The following is a 22,992-nucleotide window of genomic DNA, read 5'->3' as shown; positions in this document are numbered from 1 at the left end:
GCCTCCCCTGGTTGATGTCGATGGCGCCTCCTGTCCCCTGCCCCACACGGACACACCACACCAGGCCACCCCCCGGCCCCTAGACCCCTCCGCTTGACCCTGAACTCGAGTTACCCTCCCTGATAGGCCTCCAGCCCCATGGCATATTTACAGAAATGCCACTCAGCAGAACCACCCAAATCAAATGAACGTTAGCGGGAAAGCTGCGAGCTTCCAAATTAGCAGTGCATAATTAGTTTCATGCAGAAACCTCTCAGAAGCACGGGGTGCTGGCTGGTGAGAGAGAATTAGTTTTTGCGAGGATGAGGAGGAAGAACAGGGAAGGAGTGGGGGGGGGAGCCGGGAGGGGGTGTTGGGAGAGGGGTGCGGGTTGAGTGAAACACGGATGCATTTGTACAGCGAAAGTCCACACACTGCCTGCCTGCCTGCAGTGCCACCCCGGTGCCCACAGCTCCAGGCTCTTAGAGCCCACCCAGCAAGGCCCAGCCCCGCTGCTCCTGAGAGTTCTAGTTTCAGGATACACTCAGGTGGGCTTTTCCAGGCCCCTGGCGGGGGCTGCACGGAGAGACTCTTTTGATCGTGCTTGGGCCCTCAGGGGAGATGTCCGTGGTTTGCCCACATCTGCCCCATGACACAGGACTCTGCCTGGGGTGAGCACGGCCGCTCTGGCTGGCCCGGTGTTCTGTTCTGCAGATCGGCTGGCTGAGAATCACAGCCCTTGTGGATTCTCGAGCTCCTGGCGCTCCAGCCCCTTGAGGGGAGGCGTCTCACAGCTGGGGAGTACTGAAGCCCAGCTGCAGCTCGCCCTGGCGGGTGAGCATGGAGCTGGGGCAACAGCGTCGTCTCCAGACTTCAGGACCCAGCTTGCTCAGCCCCCTCCACGTTGGCAACCAGCCCAGAGGAGGACCCTCACCTGCTGTCCGCAGATACGCTCCGGGAATAACCACCTGCTCGGCTTGCACTCCCAATGGGTGGACTGGTCCCCAAGGACTCTCCGTGGACCCTCCCAAGTCCCCCAGGACCGCTCCAGCCACTCAGTCCAGGCCCCGTCATGCCCTCTCCCCTCTCTGCTCCCAAACCTCAGGGTGCCTGCACTTTCCTTGACGGATTCATGACAATTCCCTGTCCTCAGCCATGGTTTGACTGGCTCCCTCTGCCTCCCTCACGACTGCCTCTCCAGGCCCAACAAGGGTGATGGTGACAATCTCTTACCCACTCAGTTGCATCCTCTGGATGGTGTAGGGGAGGGGGTTCCGGCATGATGATGAGGGAGGAGAGGTGGGTTCCGAGTTGGGCTGTGGATGTTTGCTCTCCTCCCTCACCCTCAGGTAACTGTGAGTGGGCTCTGAGTTGACCCTGGGAAGGATGGCAACACCAACCTTGTGTCCTTGGAAGAGGTTCCACCTCCCATCCCCAGGCTGACCCACCTATGCAACGTCAAGGGGCCCAGGGCAGGACAATGGTGATCTAGGCATGGTTGCCTCTCCCTGTGGTCCTGGGCAGGTCTCTCCACCTCCATGGGTCTTACCTAGTTTCCTCATCTATCAGTTGGAGGTAACAGTACCTGCCCTCCCTTCCTCAAGGTTTTGTGGGGGTCAACGGCAGCACAATATCAAAGGCTCTCTATCAATGCAGGTGTGTTTCCCACTCCCAGGTGTTATGGCTGAGCCACGTGGATGCTAAAGTTCACCACGACAGTGAACCCGGCGGAGAGCTCGGGAGGGTGGTGTCTCTCAGGCCGGGTCTCTAGTTCCAGCCGCGGGAAGATGCTGTGCCCTGCCCGAGGAGAGCTCTTTACATGGAGGCGTGCAGTCTTTATTGCTTATTATATATTATTTATTTAGTCTTAATTTATAACTGCATGATTGCCAGAGGATCTTAGTGCCATAGGGACAGAAATGTGATGCCCAGTCCTCAATAAAGAATGCTTTTCCTCCCATAAATAAACAGAATAGCCAATCAACTACCCATCAGATTGCCTGGCCCTGGCACAAACAGAACACCACTAATGAGACACAACATGCATTAGCTTAATGCTTTACCAGGGGAAGCAGGCTGGCCTCTGAGTGCCAGCCTGGGCCACAGCGGGGACTGGGATGGGTGGGTCTCCGTACGGGCACTGAGGGAGGGCTCCACCTGCGAGCACTCCATTGGCAACCGGGCAACTGAGGAGCTGGTGCTCATCTCAGTGGGGTCACTGCTGCAGCTTCACTTTGATTCAAGACAGCAGGGGTTGACTGTGTGCCCCTGTGTGCCCAGTCCTGTGCTGGGTGCTGTGGGTGCCATCTGTGCACAGGAGATACAATTCATGAGTACGATGTGAGTTAGAGCAATGAATGAAATAGCATGATCCATGTGGCGAGGGCCGCGGAAGGTTGTTGATGTGGGTGGGGGAGTCAGGGAAGGCTGCTCGGAGGAGGAAGGCATGAGCTGCTCCTTCGAAGATAAGCAAGAAATGCGAATGAGTGTGTTCAGATAAGTGTCACAACATGAGACAGGCGTGGAGGGAGGGGTGAGCAGTGAGCTGGCAGCAGAGATAGGTGCCCAGGGGCTGAGGCAGACGCCGACGCGGGGAGAGGCAGGAGGGGGCAGACTGCCAAGGGCTGGGGTAGGAATCTGGGCTTTGTTTGGCAGCACCAGGGAGTCATGGAGGGTCCTAGAGTTCTGGGAAGATCAGTGTGGCAGAGCTGAAGCCACAGCAGAGCAGGTTTACCCGGGTTCCTTCCCCGACCTTCCTTCCGCCGTCCCCCTCCCAGGCCGCCTGGGACTGGGCTCCGGGAGGGGCTGGCACAGCTCCCTCTTGCTCTGTCTGCTCTTTATCACTGTCAGCTGCTTAAAGCCAAGCCTGAGTGGCCGCCTCCCCATCAGAGCTGAGCTCCCCAAAGATAAGATGAATGTCTGCAGGCCACAGAGCTGAGATGCTCTAGAGGAAGTGGAAGAGGAGGAAGAAGGAATAAACACCCGTCACATTAATAAGAGTTTGGGAGAAGTGAGGGGTTGAAGCCAGGAGTCTCCAGATGGTGTTTAGTGAAATGACAGTTTGATGCTTAAGAGGAAAAATGGAACCGTGGGATGCTGGGAGCTTTGATCTTCACGGGGTGGGGGTGAGGGTGTGTACATGGAACTGGTGTGAACTGGTGTGGGACCTGTGCTCACCTAGGCCTGACCAGAGCCCATTTCAGGTCCCAGCAGAGAAGGAAAAACACCTCTAGGATGTCCGCTAAGGGGCCCCACGAAGCGGCCCTTGTCCCAGGGATTCAGGTGCACACCCACCCATGCATTCCAATGTCCTCCCCGCCACTGAGAACTTAGCAGGCTAATCCTTGTGCCAACGCTGAGTCCACAGGGATGGGCAGGACCCAGACCCTGTCTCCAAGAGCACGTGGTCCAGGGTGAAGGACTGGTCAACAGGTCATGTTACATTCTGGCAATTAAGGCATGCACAGGACCTTCTGGGAATACAGGTTGGGGGCATCTTATCCAGCCTTGTCCAGATGGGGGAAGGCTTCCTGGAGAAGGTGGTGGCTAGGCTGAGTCTGGAATGTAGACCAGGGCCTAGGATGTAGGAGGATGCCAGGCAAAAGGAAGCAACAGAGCAGAGCACAGGATATGATGCTGCATGGGAAGTGGGGAGTGAGGTGTTCTTGGATCCTGGGGTGCTCCTGGATCCTGGTGTCAGGTGGCAGCTGTGGAGAGGAGCTGGGCTAACGGTCAGGGGTGGGTGGGGGAGGGCTTGTCCGTTCACCGGGAGTGTGGGCGCCCCCATCCCCCATCCATATGTGGTGTCAGCAGGGGCATCGGAAAGCTCTCCCTGACCTGCCTCCCATGGTGCCTGAGACTCCACCCTGAGTGCCCTTCTTCGGGTTAAACAGAGCACGTTTTCAGCATCCATTCTTGATGGTTCAGGCACTTTCTCTGCTCTCCCCTGAGGGGACCTAGAGCCCCCCCACGCAGGGGGCCCAGGGGAGCAGCGGGCCCAAGTGGTGGGAGGCCATTTCTCTAATGCAGAGAAACTTGGCCCTGGCCATCCTGGCAGAGGCTTTGTTTGTTAGCCCTGGGGAGCCGTGACACTTTGGGACCGACAGTCTGGCAGAGTCGAGACCACGGTGGCCAAGGCTGGGGATGAAGTGGCAGGGAGGCTGATGCTGGGTGTAGGCCGAGGGGGCAGGCAAGGGAGAGGAGCGAGAGACAAAGGAGAGAGCGAAGCAAGGAGAGTCAAGGAGGAGTCGCAGGCTTCTGAATCTGTTCCGTGTCGATTTCCCCCCAAGTCACACAGCTGCCAGGGTTCAGACAGATGCTGTGATTAGCATTTTAATGCATTTCAGAGGACCTTGTCCAAACTGCTGTGGAAATCAGAAATCAAGAGTTTATCTTCAGCTGTCCCCGTAGAGCTATATTCTCTTTCAATTCCAAAGGAGCCAGAGGAAGAGCATGCGTGCACATGTGTGTTTGAGTGCCCACATGCGGGTGTGCGCCTGGATGCCAGTGTGTGTACGTCTTCCTGCGTGTGCTAATGTGTACACACGCATCTCATATTCCTGCATACATATATGCCATGCACCCCGGTGTACGTGTGTGTGCACCTTTGAATGTTGAGTGTCGGGGGTGCATCTATGCATGCACATGCACAGCTTGCACATCTGTGCTTATTTTACACCTGCCTTTGCAAGTGTGATTTCATCCGGGATCACTCACATGGAAGAGGGAGAGCTTGATGCTGGATGAAAACAGGTCAGTGCTGAGTGACTGGGGTTGTCAGGGCATCTGGGCCTCAGGTAATGGGAAGTGCATTTCAAATGCGGCTGCGGCTGCTTAGCCTCATCCCAAACCTGGATTTCCGGACAATACCGGCTAGCGGTATTTTCGAGCAACGTGGAATTTCTGGAGTTAGAATTCCACTCTCTTTGCACAGTGTTGGCATCCAGCCCAGCCTCCGAGAGGTCTCTGGAGCCCCACACAGGGGGTGTGGCAGCTCCTGGTGGGTCAGGGCAGAGGTTGGGTTGGGAAGCCGGGAGCTCCTCATGATGCATCTTGTGCATAGTGGGCTGCCTCTCACCTTCGGGCTGCTTGTCACCAGCCAATCAACTAGCTTCAGATGGAAGGATTTCCTTCTCCTTCCTTTGTCATCCTCCCTGGACACACTCCCCTTGGGAGGCGTAGCTCTCAGCCCCAAACACAGGTTTCCAGGACCACCCTCCCAGCCCAGAGACAATGGGACATCACTTTCCTACCTTAGGGAGGGGCGCCTATTCACCTGGCAAGATTGTGACGGCTCTTAGGGATCTGGGCAACACCAGTGGCTCCTTTCTCGGGGTCAACTAAAACTCCAGGTCTTTAACCCCTGCCAGGCCAGCTCCCCACTTAGTGTCATTATGGTGGAGTATCTACTTGTAGTTTCATGGGGCCCCCCAAGGGTGCTCGACTCAACTTATGGCACAGTGATATGAGTTGGGGGATGCTTCCATTGGAAGGGGGGCAGGGAAGCAGCAGACAGCTCCTTGCGAATTTGTTTAATGTAAATACACCCTCTATTTATCTTTGGCTGTTAATAAATTCATGCATTATTACAAAATCCCTCATACCAGCAGACCACGCTGCGTTAGATCAGCTCGTTTTTAAGAGATTTCCTGTTGGCAGGATTCAAAGCGCACACCTGCAGCCAGCCCAGGCACAAGGATTTAACTAAATGCCACAAATAATTAGATCAGTTAACCTCGCAAATTAAAACAAGCACATCGCATTAGCTCAGTTTATCTTAAAAGAAAATATTAAGTTCCCGCAGATAAGTCGTTTAATAAGAATAGAGGGAGATGACACACACTGCCTTCCCAGAACCTGTGGGCAGGAGGCAGGGAGGCTCAAACAGTGGCCAGACAGCGGGTTTGCCTGATGGGTGACCGATCGGGTTCTTACCCGGTGATCTAACAAGGTTGGAAGTGTTTGCAGAACACCTGGGCAGAGTGTGGGCCAAAGCACGCAAAACAGTGGCAAAGCTCCACGGGGTCTGAGAGGAGTGAGGGGCCATCAGTGGGATCTAGCTTACTTTGCTAGTTCATAATGCAGGACAATCCCCAGTGACACCTTAGGAGTGTGAAAGAGAATGGGGGTTCACTCCATTAGGGGAGGCTTTCTGGAGGGGTTGTGACCCACCCACTGAAAGTTCCTTCTGTGTGAGATGCTCGACACTTAAGGAGTTGAAGTCTTTGTAAATTTTGAGCCACCAAGTCAGAATGGAAGGTAATTTGGACTTCAGAAGTCAGTCTTTGCAAAATCTATGGCGTATGACTCTTTTTTTTTTTTTTTTTTTGCGTATAACATTTTGATCAGCAAATAAAGAGTGTAGACAGCATTACTGTCTGTAGGAATATGTTGTCTACCTAAGAGACCGACAGCATTTGCAAGTGGCTCACTAGTTTCCACTGTCACACCATGGCTGTGCTAATTACACACACTTCGTATCTGTTCATTAAAGCAGGCTTGGCAGGACATTAACTTGGAAGCCCTGTTGGATTGTCTACTCAAAAGTCATAAAACTGCACTGAGCAACCCCGTCTTATGGATGCTAATAGGAATGGGTGTCCCCCCAGCTCGTCTGAATTGGGGTGGGTTGACCAGATGACTGGATCCATCAATCTCGGAGTCTCTTTATCTCCATACGGAGATAAAGGCCGTATTGCAAATGAGAAAGGACCCAAATGTAGCATGTGGGCAGAGCTGTGCCCAACTGTCCATGGACCTTCACATGCCATGTGCCCTCTTTGGGCTACTGTGTCTCCCATGCAAAATGGTGGGGAGTGCTAAGGCATTGCCTTTTCTACTTTTCTGAGGTTCTCTGGGTCTCAGGAAAGAACCATAATGGTGGAGAAGAGTCCCATTCATGGATCAAACTCCTCTAGCCTGAGAGGAGGAATTAAGGCTTCCCAACAATGCCAGACAGAGAACGGGGGTGCCCAGGTCTCCCGGAGCTGCATGGGCACTGAAATCACTGGGGGAGCGTTTGCAACATGTGGATTTGTAGGCCCCACCCTGACCTCCTGCCTCTGTGTGTGTGTGTGTGTGTGTGTGTGTGTGTGTGTGTGTGTGTGCGAGAGAGAGAGAGAGGGAGAGAGAGAGAGAGATTGAACCTCTATCATTCTTTGCGCTTGTTACAAATTTGAATGTCTCAGAAACTTCCATGTGCAGCCAGGTGGTTTGAGGACCTCTCCAGCACTCTCTTCCAGGTGGGAAAAGCCCTCCAAGCAGTGGTGTGGTGGGAAGCCAAGTTCTGAACCAACTTCCGCATCCAGAGGAAGCCGATTTTCCACAATCCTCCAGCAGGCCTTCTCAACACCAAGACAGTAGCCTCTGCCAACCCATGCCCGAGCTGTGCCAGCTCTGCTGATTGAGGCTGTCACTCTCCTACTCTGGAAGCTTCAATAGCTCCCAAGTTTCCAAAGAAAAGAGACCAAGTTGCTCAGTGGGATGTTAAGGCCTTCCCCACCGGGGTCCCAAGCCTTCTCTAACTCGAGACCTGTAACCTCTTTCTGAGCGCCCTGAACTCCAGGAGTGCAGTCTCCCTCACAGCCTCCCTCCCTCCCTCCTTCTTTGCATATGGGCTGTCACCTCATTGGAATGCTGTCTCCACTCTCCATCCACCCAAATCCTGCCTGTCCTTCCCAGGACAGCGCCCCGGTACTCAGCGCACCACAGCTCATGGAAGTGCTCAGTAGACACGGCCTTGCAGTGCTCCCTGACTACTCAGAGCTCTACATTTCAGCCCAGAGTCTCAATCCATTGTCCTCTAATTGCTTGGCATGTACATCGATTCTCCTCTGCAGGAGGGAAAGCCCCAGGGGCAGCAGGGTCCTTGACCTCTCCTCGTGCCCACCTGCCGAGCAGCACCAACACAGGGCCGGGCTCCTGGTGGGTGCTCAGGAAACACTTACCAGTTGAATGAAAAACCTCCTCTCAGGCTCTGAGCGGTCCGGCCCCAGCTGTCAGATGCCAGCTGTCAGAGCTGCTGGGAGAGGCTGAATGCATATTCATTTCAGATCCCTGGGCTGCCCTGCCTCGAAGGGCCTCCTGGACCATCCTAAGCCATGTGGGTACCAGGGTGCGATTCTGTTTCTGCTCTCACTGGTTAGGGTTTTAAATCTCCTGGGCTCCCCTCACCCAGCTTCCAGGGCTGGGGGTTGGTGAACGGGGTGTGGAGAGGGAGGTATATAAGTCTCATTGTGCAAACCGTCAGGACAAACTTAGCTAACACCTCTCGGGGGCTGAGGGACAGGAAGGGGTGATCTCGAACCCCCCTCTTCAAGCACAGCCAGGCCTTGGCAGGGGCAGGACCAGCGGTCTCGAGGGATGCTCCCACCACTCCCACACTTGGCTTCCACTCAGTGAGGTATGTCGGTCCCCTACGTGGCCGGCTCTGTGTTAGCTATGCGGCTGGGAGGGTTTGCTGCTGTGCACCCTGGGCCAGTCGTCCTCCAGCCCAGGGCATTTAGGGGTGGGGACGGATAGAAGCGGCCAGGCCAGGAGACCCGCTCCTAGGCAGGGTGGGGGTGGGGTGGGGGATATGGCTGCAGCAACAGCAGCGGAGAGACATCACTTAGTTCCCATGTGTGCACAGTGTGTTCAGTGCTTCGCTGGCATCACTTCATGCATCAGTCCCTGGACGAAGGCACTACTGGCATCCCAGGGTCGAAAGGAGGAAACCGAGGCACAGAGAGGTGAAGTGACTTGGGTAAGGTCCCACAGCTCAGAGTGGTGGAGCTGGCTTGGCTGAATTTGGGGCCTGAGCCTGCCCAGTGAGTTGGTGGGTTTGGCCTCTAAGTCCTGAGGGTCCTCAGAGAAGGGAGAGATTGGGAGGGCTGGAGTGGACTTCCTCTTGGATGGAGGCTGGGAGTGCGGGCCGGTGGGTTTAGGACTGGGTTGGCACTGGCGCGCTGTGGGGTTATCTATGATGGAGACACAACTGAAACACGGAGATAATCACTGGGTCTTGGCTCACCTCCTAGAAATTTGTCCAGTGTGGGAATTACCTGCCAAGTTGCTCTCCCTTCCCCTCCCCGCACCCCCAGGTGACTCAGACCCGGCTTGAACACTTCTGTAGCTGGAGGCTCACTACATCTAGGGACAGCCCATGCCCTGGGGGGTGGGGAGGGCTGGGTGGGACTTTCTCCTGCTGCAGGTAGAGCCTCGAGGGAGGGTCTGAGGAGCAGAGGGCCACACAGGCCAGCTGGGGTGTCTCTGGCCCCTTCCCTCCCTACTCTCAGCGCTGCCCAGTTGAAGTTAATCACGAGGGCAAATTCTCCCCTCCTCAGGCAGGCTTGGCATAGAGCACATGTGCCTCACTCCACACCCCCCAAAAACAGTCCAGAAGTACTCTTGCTTCCGTTTCTGAAAAGTCGAGTTGTCACCTGGAAAACCGGTGGGGCAATTTTCAGAAGGTGAGCACCCACCAGGCCACAAAGTGAGTGTGGAGACGTGACCATGGAATGCCTGTGACGTGGGGACAGCTGTCGGGTGGCACAGTGGCCTTTGACTCTTTGATGTTTAAGCCACATACCTAGGCACAGAAGGATACAAGTTCAAGAAAGATGTAGAAGATAAAAATACGATACCTAAGGGGCTGACATCTGTATCCCCCGTGAAGAATTTCATGGAATTAGAAACCATGTCAGAGTTGGATGAACATGCTGAGTTAGCAGTGCTGTGTTGAAGAAGCAGCTCTTAAAACACACTCTTTCTGAACAACTCTTTCCCAATCAGCCTCCTCCTATAAGCATTGGGTCATGATCTGAGGTGAAGGCAAATACTGCAGGTGTGTGGGGTGGGCTGCTGCTCTGCCCAGCTTGCTCCTCTGTGACCCTCACCCATCTCTAGGAGGCTAATAGGGAGACTTTCTTGGCTCCAACCCATTATCCAGCTCCTCTTCCCCCTCACTGACCAAAGCACAGGTTTGATCATGGCAGATATATACCTCATCCTTGGCAAGATATCCCCTTTCTCGGCCTCCCTTGCAGCTAGGGTGGTCAGGGAGTTCTGGTTAATGAGACCCACGCAGAATTCTACTGGGGAGGTGCCTCAGAGAAATCTTTTGCATTCCTGATAAAATGGACAGACACAGCTGGACTTACTCTGCTTGACTGTCGGTATGATGTGTGGAGCTAGGGCAGCCATCTTATAACCATGAGGAAAGAGACTCAGATGCTGACATTGTTACGCTGACATTGTTACGCTGCCAAGCCAACACCAGACCACAGACTCCGTGATAGGCAAAAATCCAAAGCTCCATTTGTTGAAACCACTGTAGCCAAACGTATTTCTAACTGACAGGGTAGTCACTGAAACTGAGGTTCAGAGAGTTTAAGTGGTTCCCCAAGGGCACATAGTCAGGCTCCAGGCAGAACTGGGGCTGGAATTCGACCCTGCTTCCCACGCAGAACAAGACTTCTCCAATCCAAAGTCAGGTTTGGCATGTGGTGACACCTGTGGGGGCACTGCCCTGCCTCACGTGGCCCCCTGGGGGTCTAGCAATCACGCCAGAGTCTCTTATGGGAGCAGCGTGGCCTTGACCTTGGGGTGACAGGAACAGAGGAAGGTGACACCATTCCTGCCCTTGTGAAGCTTGGGTTTTCCACAGGGTTAGCTCCACAGGATGTGGTGGAAGGAGAGGGGGCCCTGGAGCCAGACCGCTCCTTAGTGAGCGAGCCCCCTCCCCTCAGTCTCCTCGTCCATAAAATCATGCTGGTAACGCTTACTTGAGAGCACACATGTGATGCTGTTTTGACAAATAAATGAGAGAATACTTGTAAAGTGTCAGGTCCATAGTGAGTCCTCGATGAATGGCAGTTGTCACCCTGTGGCACTTCTTCACTTCCTATTCGTGTTTCTGGGGTCACCAAGAAACACTTGCACTCTAATGCTTTTCTGAAGTCTGCTTCTGGGAATATTCAACCTAAGTACCTTTCAGAGCCTAAAGTTAGGCCAGTGGTCACCAAACTTTTTTGTGCACATGTTTCTCCTAGAGATCTTGTTAAGATGCGGTAGAGTACAGTCGGTGTGACGTGGCTCAGCTGGTCTGGGTGGGGCTTAAGACTCTGCACTTCTAACAGGCAGCTGGTGACGCTGATGCACTGGGCCCAGGTCCACACTCAGCCGGGGTTTAGACCTCTTGCTCAGACCAAGGGAAGGCCAATGCTCAGACCGAGGTGGGGTGGGCACTGTGGGTTAGAGCTGCCTGGGAGAGCTTCCGAGATGAAGATGGGGTCTTGGAGCTAAGTCCTGAGGCTCTGGGAGGACTGGGGTGTATGGGCAGGGAGAGGCAAGACCTTCCCAGGGAAGAGGGAAGCTGCGGATTGCTGGTGCCCAAAACATGCCCAGAGTGAGCCGTATGTCCGGGACTCATTTGCCTGGAGTTGACCAGGGCCGGCAGGCTGTACAGGCTGGATGTTCTGAAGGGCAGCAGCGCCTTCTCCCACCACTATCCCCCCATTTTCATCCCTAACTCCAGGAGGAAAATTCAGACTTTCCTGGCTCCCTAAAGTCTGCCCTCCTTACTATCTTTCCAATTTCCACTCCCTGCCACACACCTGGATCTGTCTCCCCCTCCATGGGGTCCTTTATGGTCAATCCACTCACAGCCCTTCCCTTTTCTGAAACGTAACGAGACTTAGAGTACAAATCATACCTTTGGCCATTTCATATTTTTATTGTCCTGTTACTATTTCATGAATGAACTAGGAGCCACTGGACGTAACTGTGGCAAAGGACCCCGAGGTCAACCACACTCACATCACTGTTTGTCATTCATAATAATAATCCTTGGATTGATAACAATTCATAGCCTACACATAAGATTTTCACTATGGAATCAGGAAACAGGCCCAGAAAGGTCATGAGGCTTGTCCCGAGTCATTCAGCAGGTTGGTGTCGTCCCCGCAGGCTGTAAGTGCTCTGAAGGGTGGAACGAGTGTTCTGCTGGGCACAGAGTTGGGCACAACACGCTCACACTTGCCTTGTCCCCTCTCAGCCACCGGGAGAGGAGGCCACCTGCCTGGCGCCCCCTGGTGGTCACGTCGAGACCATACTACAAATAACCTTAGATCAAAACACACTGGAGCCACAGTACACTGGGGCCCTGAACTCCAGCCCTTTTCTCTTTACAACTATTTTCATGAAGATGTGAAGAACAAAAAACCACACTGCTTTATGCCATCATCACCCAGGGTTGCCCATCTTTGATGGGACTTGGCAGCCCACCGTTCTGGAACGATGCAGGCCCACAACACAGATGCCTGGCTCTCCGCTCGCCTAGCCCACGTACACACTCTCTAGAAGAAACCCTGCCAGTCCTAAAACACATCCATCCCAGAGCAGGAGTTCACACAGACAGCGTGCTTCCCTGCCTCGTGCTCTGGCGAGAGGTCAGCAAACCCTCAAACAGCCTCACGTGGACTCACTAGGGTGAGTCCACTGAGGCAGACTGGGAAGCCCCCTCACTCCTGTCACCGCCGCCCAGGCACTCACGCCCGTGCCAGCTGCCACCACCCGGGCCAAAGCGCCTTCCACACAGCGTTTCCTCCAAGTGCCCACGACCACAAAGGGAGACCTTCCTGTCTTTCCAAGTGTAACCCCGCAGGGTCAGCTAAGCTGAAAACTTTCCAGGAGGCAGGGGGGTGATGTGGATGGAAGAGGAGCCCTGAGAATGGATCTGCTGGGATGCCACCGGGTGACGCCAAGGCTGGTGAGGTCAAGGGGCAGAAAGAGATCTGCCCTGAATCAGCTCTGGGCAAAGGAGAAGGTACAGGAAGCACTGGGGGTGGGGACCCTGAGAGCTGAGAAGTAGAGTTAGCGGAGCAGTGTGCAATCAACGGGCTGCACCGGGTGCCGCGGGGCATCGGAAAGCTCTCTGAGAGCCAGAGAGACGTTACGGAGGAAGTGGAGTTGGATTTGAGCCTCCAAGGATGAAGAGAAACTCTCTGGGCAGAGGGAATGACATGGAAAGAAGAGGAGGCTGAAGGAAGGCGACGTACTTGGGTGAGAGCTGCGTGGATCTGTGGCCACTGGGAGAGGGAGTCTGCACCCAGCCGAGTCCCTCGGGTGACCGGAACCTGAGGAGTTTCCAGGCGGTCAGATCTTTATGTCGCCATGATAACCTCGGCCAGCCTAGGAAGCATGTCAAGGGGGGGAAGCCTGGAAGCAGCCTGCGGTGGGGTGGGCTGGGCTCCCCCAGGACACCCTGGGCTGTCCTGAGGTCTCTCTCAGATGAATTCCTGGGCACTTGCCATCACTACCAGTTTTTGGCACCTAAAGTTATTTTCTGGATCGTGAGCTGTCTTCACACTTGCCTTCCAAACCTTCAGCAACGGGCTATGTCTCACTCATTTTTGTCTGATGCCAGATACCCTACCTCCCTCAAGAGAATTCTGCATGGGGCAGGTAATCTGTAAATGTTGCTGCTGTTGATCTGAGTGATGGCAATCATGGTCCAAACTGTGCCTGGGCAAGTGCTGGAGAAAGTTGAGAAATGTCTGCCTGGTTTCTTTAAAAAGAGACTTAAGCAGAGGGCAGGAGGAAGGCTTGGGGCCCAGGGGCAAGGATGGAGACAAGGGGAGGTGGAGCTCCAGCCCTTCCCTGAAGCCCTGTCCTGGAGCCGGCCCTCAGAGGCTGGCAGTTTGGCTGGTCTGCATCAGGGAGAGACCGAGCTGACGTGAGCTTTATTAATTATACTTGTCACAAATGGAGTTGGGCCGTGGAGGCCAGGAGACACTTATCTTCCTCACCCTCCCACTCTCCCCTCCTCTCCCTGTCTTCTTCAGTAATGTGAGTAATGTGAGTAATGCCAAGTCTATTATTCTTAGAATTTTAAAGAATGTCAGAGCTAGAAGGGGCTCCGGAGGCAATCTGGCCCACCGCCTCCTTCCACAGTCCAGAAGGTGGAGGCCCAGGGAGGCTCTGAACTGAGCGCTTTGCCCAAAGTACCTGGTTTGTTTGGGGGCAGGTGGGACCTGGTGCCCAGGTTCCCTGACTCCAGCCCAGGCTCTGACCATCACCTCACATGGCCTCTTATTTATCCCTCCAAGTTAGAGATGGTGGCTGTGGACTTAAGGCTCTCTGGGTCCTTGAGACAAATCAGTGAGGGTGTCTTGCTGAGGACAGGCTACGGCTGGTCCTGGGTTCTGTCATGGAGGCCACAGAGAAGGTGTGAGAGTCACTCGCCAGAAAAATGGGGACACCTCCGCACTCAGGCGAGTGTGGGCAGGGGCAGGGAAGAGAAGAGAGCACAACTTAGGACACAGGGCACAGCCCCGGTGGGAGGAGGGCTTCAAGATGTTTCTGTGGGAAGGGGGAAGGGGAGTGAAGACTCTCTCCATGGAAGCAGAGGGAGATGGGACTAAGGACCGGTGTGAAGAGGAGAGACAAAGGCTGAGCGTGCCTCGGATGCAAATGTAGCTCATCTGGCACCTGGAGTCCGGATTTAAAGCATTTCTGCCTTCTCTCCTGGAACCCAGCGCTCCCTCCTGCTGGGAGAGCCGGGAGGGGTCCACGTGCACTCAGCCGCAGCCTGTGGCGTGGTCTGTGGCAGGGGGTGAGGGGCTGCTTGGCGGGACACGTTCCTGCCAAGCCTGCTTCCTGTCAGGATGGGGACTCTTCCAAAGGGAGAGGCTGGAGAAACCCCACCTGTGGGTGGGCTGTGGAGGTCTGGGTTCTGGTCCCAGCTCTGTCACAAGCGAACTTCAACTCATTTCCCTCGGATCACAGATTCCCTGTGGGTAAAATGAGAAAACTGAGCTAGACGTTGGTGCTGAAACTAGGCCTCCTGCAGATAGGAGTGTGTGAATGGCCAACCAGAAATGCTCTCTAAGCCTGGAAGGGGGCTTTGCCCTCTCCTGCTGCCCACGGTTCCCTCTGCGCTTACACCGTTTGAGTGTGTGCCCCTTGACAAACCCTCCCACCTCTGACACTCTAAGGACCCCTGGGGCTTGTCCCCCAGGTGAATGAGAAGCAGGGGGTCAGTGAGAGGGAAGCTCCACCCCAGGGCCTCATTGTGCGTTTTCCATCTGCCCTCGGTCCCAGCACAGGCTCCTGGGCACTACTGACATTTGGGGCCAGACACTTCTTTGTTGTGGAGCTGTCCTGTGCATTGTAGGACGTTTAGAAGCATCCTAAACTCTACCTACTAGATTCCAGTAGCATCTCCAGACAGTGTCCGAATGTCCCCTGGGGGGCAAAAGTGTTCTCTGTTAAGACCCAACGCCCTAAAAGGACAGATGAATAGTTCTCTTTAGAGAATATGGGGAAAGAGGGAAGATATGTCATTCATTTCCCCAAGAGACAAAGAAAAGAGCATGAGGACGGGGGCGGGGGGGAGATGCAGAGGAAGGGCTGGTGGGACTCCCCTCACCCTTTCCAGTGACTCAAACACTGTTGAAGCCTTTTCTCTCCCTGCCGTGGAAGAGCCATAGGGCTGCCCATTTTTCAGTGTTATAGGTTGAATTGGGTCCTCCCCTCTCCCCAAAAGATATTAAAGACCGAACCCAAGGTACCTGGGAATGTGACCTTATTTGAAACAGGGTCTTTGCAGATGTAATCAAGTTAAGATGAGGGCATTAGGCTGGGCCCTAATCCCACATGACTGATGTCTTTATCAAAAGGGGAAATTTGGACACAGAAACAGGCACGCACACAGGGAAGTTAATGTGAGGACATAAGAACACCGTCTACCAGCCAAGGAATGCCCGAGGCTACCAGAAGTGAAGAGAGAGCGACGGAACAGATTCTCCCTCCCAGCCCTCAGAAGGAACCCGCCCTGCTAACACCTTGATCTTGGTCTTCTAGCGCCAGAACTGTGAGACAAAACATTTCTGTTGTTTAAGCCACCCAGTTTGTGGGACTTTGTTACAGCAGCTCCCCAACCAGTACGCTCAGGAAGAAGGACCACAGGACCAGGAAGCTGGAACTATGCAGGGATCTGGCTTGTGACCCCACCATCTGAAGCAGAGACACGTGCTGATGGGACCCAACTCACCATTTAGAGACAAAAACCAACACTGTGCCTACAGGACAGACAGGTGGAAATGCATCACATCTCTAAAATGAAACGCTTTGGTTGTGCCAATCACTAGAAGTTGTAAAACTACCCTGAAGAATTAACAGCCTCCACACATGCTAACTACATCCATCATAAATTCATCTTTAGTTTCTGTTATCATATCAGTGTCTCTGGGGACCCCTGTCTTGTCATCATTTGCCCTTTATAATTTATTCATCTTGTTCTTGCCTGCATCCTTTCTACTTATCATTCATCTTTACAGTTGTACATAAAATTAGATGGATCCTTCTATGGCGGGGCTGTCAGGAGGGAGATGGGCCTCAGCAGGGAAGTCCCAGTAAAGCTGGTGGAGGTCCCACGAGAGCCTCCTGTGGGTGTCAAGGTAGAGGTGGGGTGGGCAGAAGGAGAGAAAGGGAGAGTTTGAGGGAAGGAGGAGGAGAGGAGAGGGACGGGAGAGGCAAGTGAGAAGGATAAAGAAGAAAGGATGGGAAGTGAGAGGGGAAAAGAGGAAGAGGAAAGTGACCAGAGGGAGAGAAGAGAGGAGGAAACAGGCATAAAGAGAAAAGAGGAGAAGGAAAGGAAGAGAAGGTGGGACTTAAGAAAATGAAAATGCGAGGCAGGGGGAGAAAGGAGAACATCCTGAGACAGCAGTGCTAGAAATCCAACAGAGTTTGTTTTTCTTTTTTTTTAAAATTTTCCATTTTAACATCTTTCCTGGTAAACTCAAAGAAGGTCACATTGAATTTCCATGGAAATGACATGTCCTGAGTGGTGGGGACCTTAGTCGGGAGGTGTGATGGCAGTGATGTTGCTTGTCTACCAGGCTGAACCGCGGGGTTGGGGGTGGGAGACAGCCATGGAGGACTGTGTGCGTTTGCTTTGTATTCTCAGGTTGCCGGAGTGAGGGCACAAAAGCCAATCTTTAACTAGTGAATTGGAACTGTAATGTTTACCAAGCAGATACAGCTCCAACTCTCCCCCTGCCAGCTCTCTCTCCTCCCCTCTCCCCCTGCCTGCTCCCTCTTCTCCCTGCTTCCCGGCCTCCCGATAACTGGACCCACCTCTTCCCCCCCTCATCAGCCCTGGTGAGGAACCTTTTCTGCTGCCACAGGAGCAAAGTGCTGGCCACTGCTGGCCATGTAGCCTGGTTTTCTCTGATCGAAGTCTCTCCCCAGAGGTCCTACCTTCCTAACTTTGGAAACAGATGGGCTCTTCCTGGAAGACAATTCCCTGAAAAGTCCCAAAGGCAGGGGGAGCTGGGACTAAGCAGCAGGGGCCTATTTTAAGGAACAGGATTCTTCCTGTGCACACTCAGACCCCAGGGAGCTCTCCAAGTGGACCTCTCCCACCTAGCTCACGGCTCCTGACCTGTCACGCGTGCCTTGTCTTCTGGGCTAGTTCTCAGACCAGTGCCCTCATCTGACACACCCATCTTCCTCCCAGCTCTCTATTCCCACCTTGCCCACATCCTGAACACACTTTTGAGCAAATCCTACACCCCATAGTTATCCAGGTCCCCTCTAAAGCAACTGGTGGCCCTAGAAAGGAGAGGTGGATTTTGGTAGCAGATCAGGTGCTGGTCTTGGCTCGGCCATTTATTAATTGTGTGACCTTGAGCAAGTTGCTCAATCTCTCTCATCCCGGGTCTCTTCATGTGTGAGGGATACTCATGACATCTTCCTCATAGGGTGGTTGCGAAGATAAAGTGGGGTAATGGGGGTAACGTGCTTGCATCACGCCTGTCAGATAGTGAGTGCTTCATAAATATTAACTGTTATCATTGAACTGTTTTCTACTCTACCCATTTTATGATAACGTGCTGTCTCGTATCACTGATGTGTGTGTGACTTCTGTCTCCAGTTTGATGGACAGCTCCAAGAGGGGGTGGGGATGCGTTTTTCTTTTCTCTGTGTCTGCCTGGTTGCCTACCACAGTGCCCCAGCACAGACTCAGGACATTCTCGCTGATGAATTGAGAAACCATGTTGACTGTACCCTATAAATGATGGAACAACCACTGGGAATGGAAGAAGGTGGGCTGGAGAGGGCAAGGGGCCAGGAGAGAGAGAGTGAGATTGACAGTGTGAGGGAGAGATGGAGAGTTTAGAAACGTGGAATCACTCTGCCGAGATGCCGGCAGAAGACCCTGCTCGAAGGGACCCTGATGAGGCTTTGTGGTTTAGTAATCTCATCCTACTGAAGGCGTGTCAAATTAAAAAACAATAATCCATTTGGAACACTGGTCCGGGGATGACTCCATCAGCCATCTGAGAGACTTTGGTTAGGCTGGTTCCGAGGGATACTGGCCTCTGACTTGTAAAAACAGCCATTGTGATCTGGTTTCTGAGCTTCCACTTATCCCAAGAGAAATGTCAGCTCCCCTCCCCAGTCCCTAAATGGGGACACGTGGGAGCGGTGTCTCTAGTTCTGTCTGTGTTGTTTTGTTACTGTTTTTGATGGTGGCAGTGTGTGCATGCACGTGCTCACGCATGACAACAATGGGATTGTGTTCCTTGCTGCCAACAGGATACTAACTCTGTAACTTGCTGGGAAACAGAGTGGGCTGCCTGCACCCTCTTCTCCCCTCTTCCTCTCTTCAGTGAGAAAGTGGAGGGCTAATTTTAATGGACTGATTTTAATGGATTTTGAAGTCTGGAAAAGTGCCTAAATTGCTGAGGTTACCAGTTTCCAGGTTCTTTTTTTCAATTTTTTTCTCCCTAGTCAGACATAGAGTGCACTCACCAGGGCACCTAGTGTGGTCACCCCAGACAAGAAGAGGTCTCCCTCTGCCCCCTAACCAAGCAGGCAGCTGTGAGCACTGCCTCAGCTGGTGGGAACACCCATTATACGGTTGGGTGGAGCATTTTGCTTGGGCCACTTCCCAGCATTTGCGTCTCACTTTCTCTGATCTCAAAGGAGAGAACCAACCAACAACAGTAACACCAGTTCTGCTTTCTGGAATCCAGATGACTCCACTTTAAAATCTGGTCATTTTTTTAAAATTACTCTCCATGTGAGTTTGTGGGGGGACAATGTGCCCTGGGAAGTTGGAGCTGCAATCCTGCCTTTTCTCCCTGTCCCTCCCCCTGTGGGCTGTGCCTGCCCTGAGAATTGTGATGAGGTCTTTGAAGCCATGAGTCTCCCCGGGAGGCCTTTGAAGAAAGGACAGCGTTCCAAGCACTGCAAGGGGACTCTAGGCTATGTTTTAGTTCCATTCTTGGCCTCTCTCCTCACCCCTCCCACCTCCCAACATACATTCATGTTTTTTTTTTTTTTTTTTTTTTTGTCCTTTCTCCCAGACTTGCCCAACTTGTCTTTGTGGTTTCAGAAAAATGCCACTGGATCTCCCAGTATGAAGAATTAGCACAGATTATGGGGAACAGTGTTAATTATTGGTGGAAGGGGGGGCTGGCGCGTCGCTCCAACATGCTCCTGATTTCCCCTGGGCCTTTCTGCCTGGTAATAAGCCTTCTTTAATCTGGCAGGCCCCTTGGTGAAATCAGCACCACGGACAGTGGTATTGATTGCTTCTGAGAAACCATCACAGCTGCTCAACCAAATTACCTTTGATATGTGACCTTTAATGTAATTACTGCAACATCAAAGTATTTCTATAAATTATTAAAGAACTAATACACTCCATCATTTAGCTATTCTATTATATGTAAAATAAACAACCACAAGTTAATGTTAGATCCTGAACAATCCACACTTGCTACTGCAATTCTCCCAGTCCCCAGCCTCTCCCCCTTCAAAATCCCAAGCCTCCCCCTCCCACCTTCTCTTTCGGTTTCCCCATCTAATTCCAGGCTTTTAGGCATCACAAAACTCCCCAGCAATCTCTCTCAAGCTGATGAAGGACCTCCCATAACAATGTGGCATTTTCCATTCCATTTGGGTGCCTCTAAAATATCTATCACAATCTCCCCCAAAACAAAGTACCACACTTTATTAATCAGCACAAACCTTTCTCAGAAGCCTTTGATTATCTTACAATATGGCTTTATGCTTCACACATAACATGGGGTGATGTGGAGCATATTTCTGCCATCTTACAGAGGGCACCCAGAAAGTAATTACTATAATATATGTGCATGTAGCTGCGCCACTGAAAAACCAACTGGGGAATGGCCACCTTGCCAGAGCTGGGCTCCACACAAAAACCTGTGCGGTGCACGATTTCCATACATTTGCATCCGCGGGTGTGTTATTAAGATGACTCAGCCTCGTGCTTTGCAATCACAAATACCAAGATACAATACAAAGGCTATCTTAATGGAAGGAAGGCCCTCCCCACCCCTAAACGGGTAAAGTAGGATCTCTGATGCAAAGGAAGACTGCTCCCGCCCCGGGTTGCGCTTTTTTTCTGTCTACCTGGTTAACCTTTCCCGCTGTGTGGCAGAAATGGAAACGTGTGTTTACATACGGTTTGCTTGGTAAGAATGTAAACATGCATGTGTAAATATTGGTGATCATATATACAGAACACATGTGCTTCCCTGCAGTGTCCATTGTATAAGCTTAAACACGGTACATTTTAAAATTCTTTAAACTATGCCCACAAACACTCACATCTTTCCATTTATCTTCAGATACTCGGCGAGCTGCATATCTCCCCCCCTTCCGCAACCCCCCCCCATCTCTCTGAACCCACAGGGGAGACCGCGCAGACCCTTGACCCGGGGAACACTTCTTATTTTATGGTGATGAACTAGCCTCGATAATAGCCATGGCTGATATCACACCCAGTTAGGGGGGCCATAAATAATTCTCTTCTCCCCCGCACAGAAGCTATAAACCAGGGCTGAGGCACGATAGTTTATCAAAGACGAGGGCTGGCTCCTTAAATAAACCGCGGTGATCTCACTCGCGGCGCCGAGCCCGGGCGGGTAGGCACTCCCTCCCTCCCGGCCCGGCCCGGCCCCCACCCCAGGAACGGCGAGGGTCCGACGTCGATCGGTGGGTGTTCGTGCAGCCTTGCCGCAGGCGGCCCGGCGGGCCCAGTGGAGGCAGCTCCGGGGTCTCAGGGCCCCGGGCACCCCGCGTCCCCACCCCGGGCTGCCCGCACGGGTAGTGCGCGGAGGAGAAACCCGATCGGCGGCGCCCCGGCGGGTCAGGGGAGGAGCCGCGCCCGAGCTTTGTGGCCATGGCCGAGTTCGTCCCCCGCCCGGATTCCGTCGGGCCTGGACGGCCGAGTGCGCAGGCCGCCAGGCGAGGTCTGAGCTCGGCGCCCACGCGCCCGCTTCCCTGCCCCGCGCCTCGAGGCTTCTGGGGGCCCAAGGGGCGACGCGCGAGCTCCCGAGCGAAGGCCGGCGCCGCGCACCGGGGCCCGCGAGCCCCCCGCCGGCTGCGCCGCGGCTCGGCCTCACAAAGTCGCCCCCTGTCGGCGCGCCCGTCGCTCGCGCCTCGGCGGGCGCCACTTACCCCGGGCAGAGTCTTCTGCTCGTGCAGCGCGCTCTGGGCCTTCAGCGCTGACTCACGCTCGCAGTAGGTGAGGAAAGCGCAGCCTGGGGAGGGAAGCAAGCGCCGAGAAGGGTCAGTGGGGCGCCCCCGGGCCGCCCACGCGCCCTCCCGCCCGCCCTCCGGTCTCCAGCCCCTCCCCGCTCTTGGTCCCTCTCGCCACCTCTCTTTCTCTCCCGTGCGCTCTACTCGAGCTTTCCTGCCTCGCCGTTTTCCCGTGTCTGCTTTTCGTCTCTCTCGTTGCTTTTCTATTTTGCTCCTTCGGTGAAGTCTCCCCACTCCGCATCTTCTCCCCGCCACGCCCCCTCTCCCCGCGGGTCTCTTCCTGTCCGCGTGCCCGGTGCCTGCCTGCCTCCCTCCGGATGCTGTTCTGTTTCAGCTCCAGCCCCAATACCTCCCAGAAGGGGCAGCTTCCACCCCTCACCCCAGCACCTCTAGTTACACTCCATCGTGAACTCTTGTTCTGGCCCCTTAGGAGGGATGATGCAGGGACCCTCCCGGCCTTTCAAACAAAGGCTCCATCTGTAAGGAGGACCCCAGGCCAGGCTGTCCTAATAAAATGAATGGGGCTGTCCATGTGCCCACTGCCCCAGTCGGTTGTCACATCTGCAGTGATATCTTCACACCCTTCCTGGAGGGCTTGGAGACTCTTGCTCTGCCTCTAATTCCCTGGGTGACTCCAGCAGTCTCCTGCCCTGCCTCAGTCTCCTCACGTGTGAACTGATAGGGTTGATCCAGTGGTCTGCAAGGTCCAGTCCAGTTTTCCCCTTGCATGATTCTGACAGTGCCTCACTGGGGAATCTGGATTTTACAGAACACTGTATCTTACTCGCGGTGACTTTTTAATGTTGGCCCTTCAGGCATGGTGACAAGGCAAAGAGAATACTTGTTGGTGGGAGAGTCTTTTTGGGAGTTCCCTCAAACTGCTCAGTGTCAGGGCCTCTTCCTCAGCCTCCAGATGTGGCTGTGTGGCTTGGGCGGCCCTAGGGTCTTAGGGAAAGTCAAAAAGCCAACTTCAGCCAGCAGCAGGCTTGCGTCTGGAGGGGCATAGTGGCTTCAGACTTCCTAAAGCCACCATGGCCCCAGAGAAGGCGCCCTGGGCGCTGGCCACCACCTCTGTATCACTGTCTTCTTTCTCTCCCTTGTTTCACTCTCTCTCCCATGATCTGATCTCCCAACCATCTGTGTTCACCACTGCCCCCCTTTCTTTGCTCTCCCCCTTTCCAGTCTCCTCACCTGGTATGCCTTCTCTCCCCATTTTCACATCTACCAATCCCATCCATCTTTCAAGAATCTGACCAAGATCCACTTCTTCCCGGCAGACCACCTTGACTACTGGTCTAGTTCATCTTAAATCAACCTCCCTATTTGAGTGTCCACAGCTGGCCAGGTGGTCATCCTCCTGGCCATTTATCAACTATTTCCTGAATGCCCTTGAGCCAGTTTCTGTGACAGGTCCAGGAGCCCAGGCCCTCTTCTCATGAGGCTTGTAGGCTT

At 53.8% G+C, this 22,992-nt stretch overlaps 1 protein-coding gene across 50 annotated transcripts in view; it reads right to left on the bottom strand.

Moving 5' to 3' along the window:
• Window positions 1-22,992, bottom strand: part of CELF4 (CUGBP Elav-like family member 4) — a 299,242-nt gene that overhangs the window by 201,733 nt on the left and 74,517 nt on the right. For all 50 annotated transcript variants that reach the window (XM_082354324.1, XM_082354335.1, XM_082354344.1 and 47 more), the window contains exon 2: window positions 21,460-21,542. In XM_082354324.1, coding sequence (XP_082210450.1) covers window positions 21,460-21,542 — 83 coding nt within the window. The remainder of the gene's footprint in view (window positions 1-21,459; window positions 21,543-22,992) is intronic.

The sequence above is a fragment of the Balaenoptera borealis genome, assembly GCF_965194805.1.
Source record: "Balaenoptera borealis genome assembly, chromosome: 14".
NCBI lineage: Eukaryota > Metazoa > Chordata > Mammalia > Artiodactyla > Balaenopteridae > Balaenoptera > Balaenoptera borealis.
The sequence above is the reverse complement of the archived record's forward strand: the minus strand, read 5'-3'. Positions and strand labels throughout refer to the sequence as shown.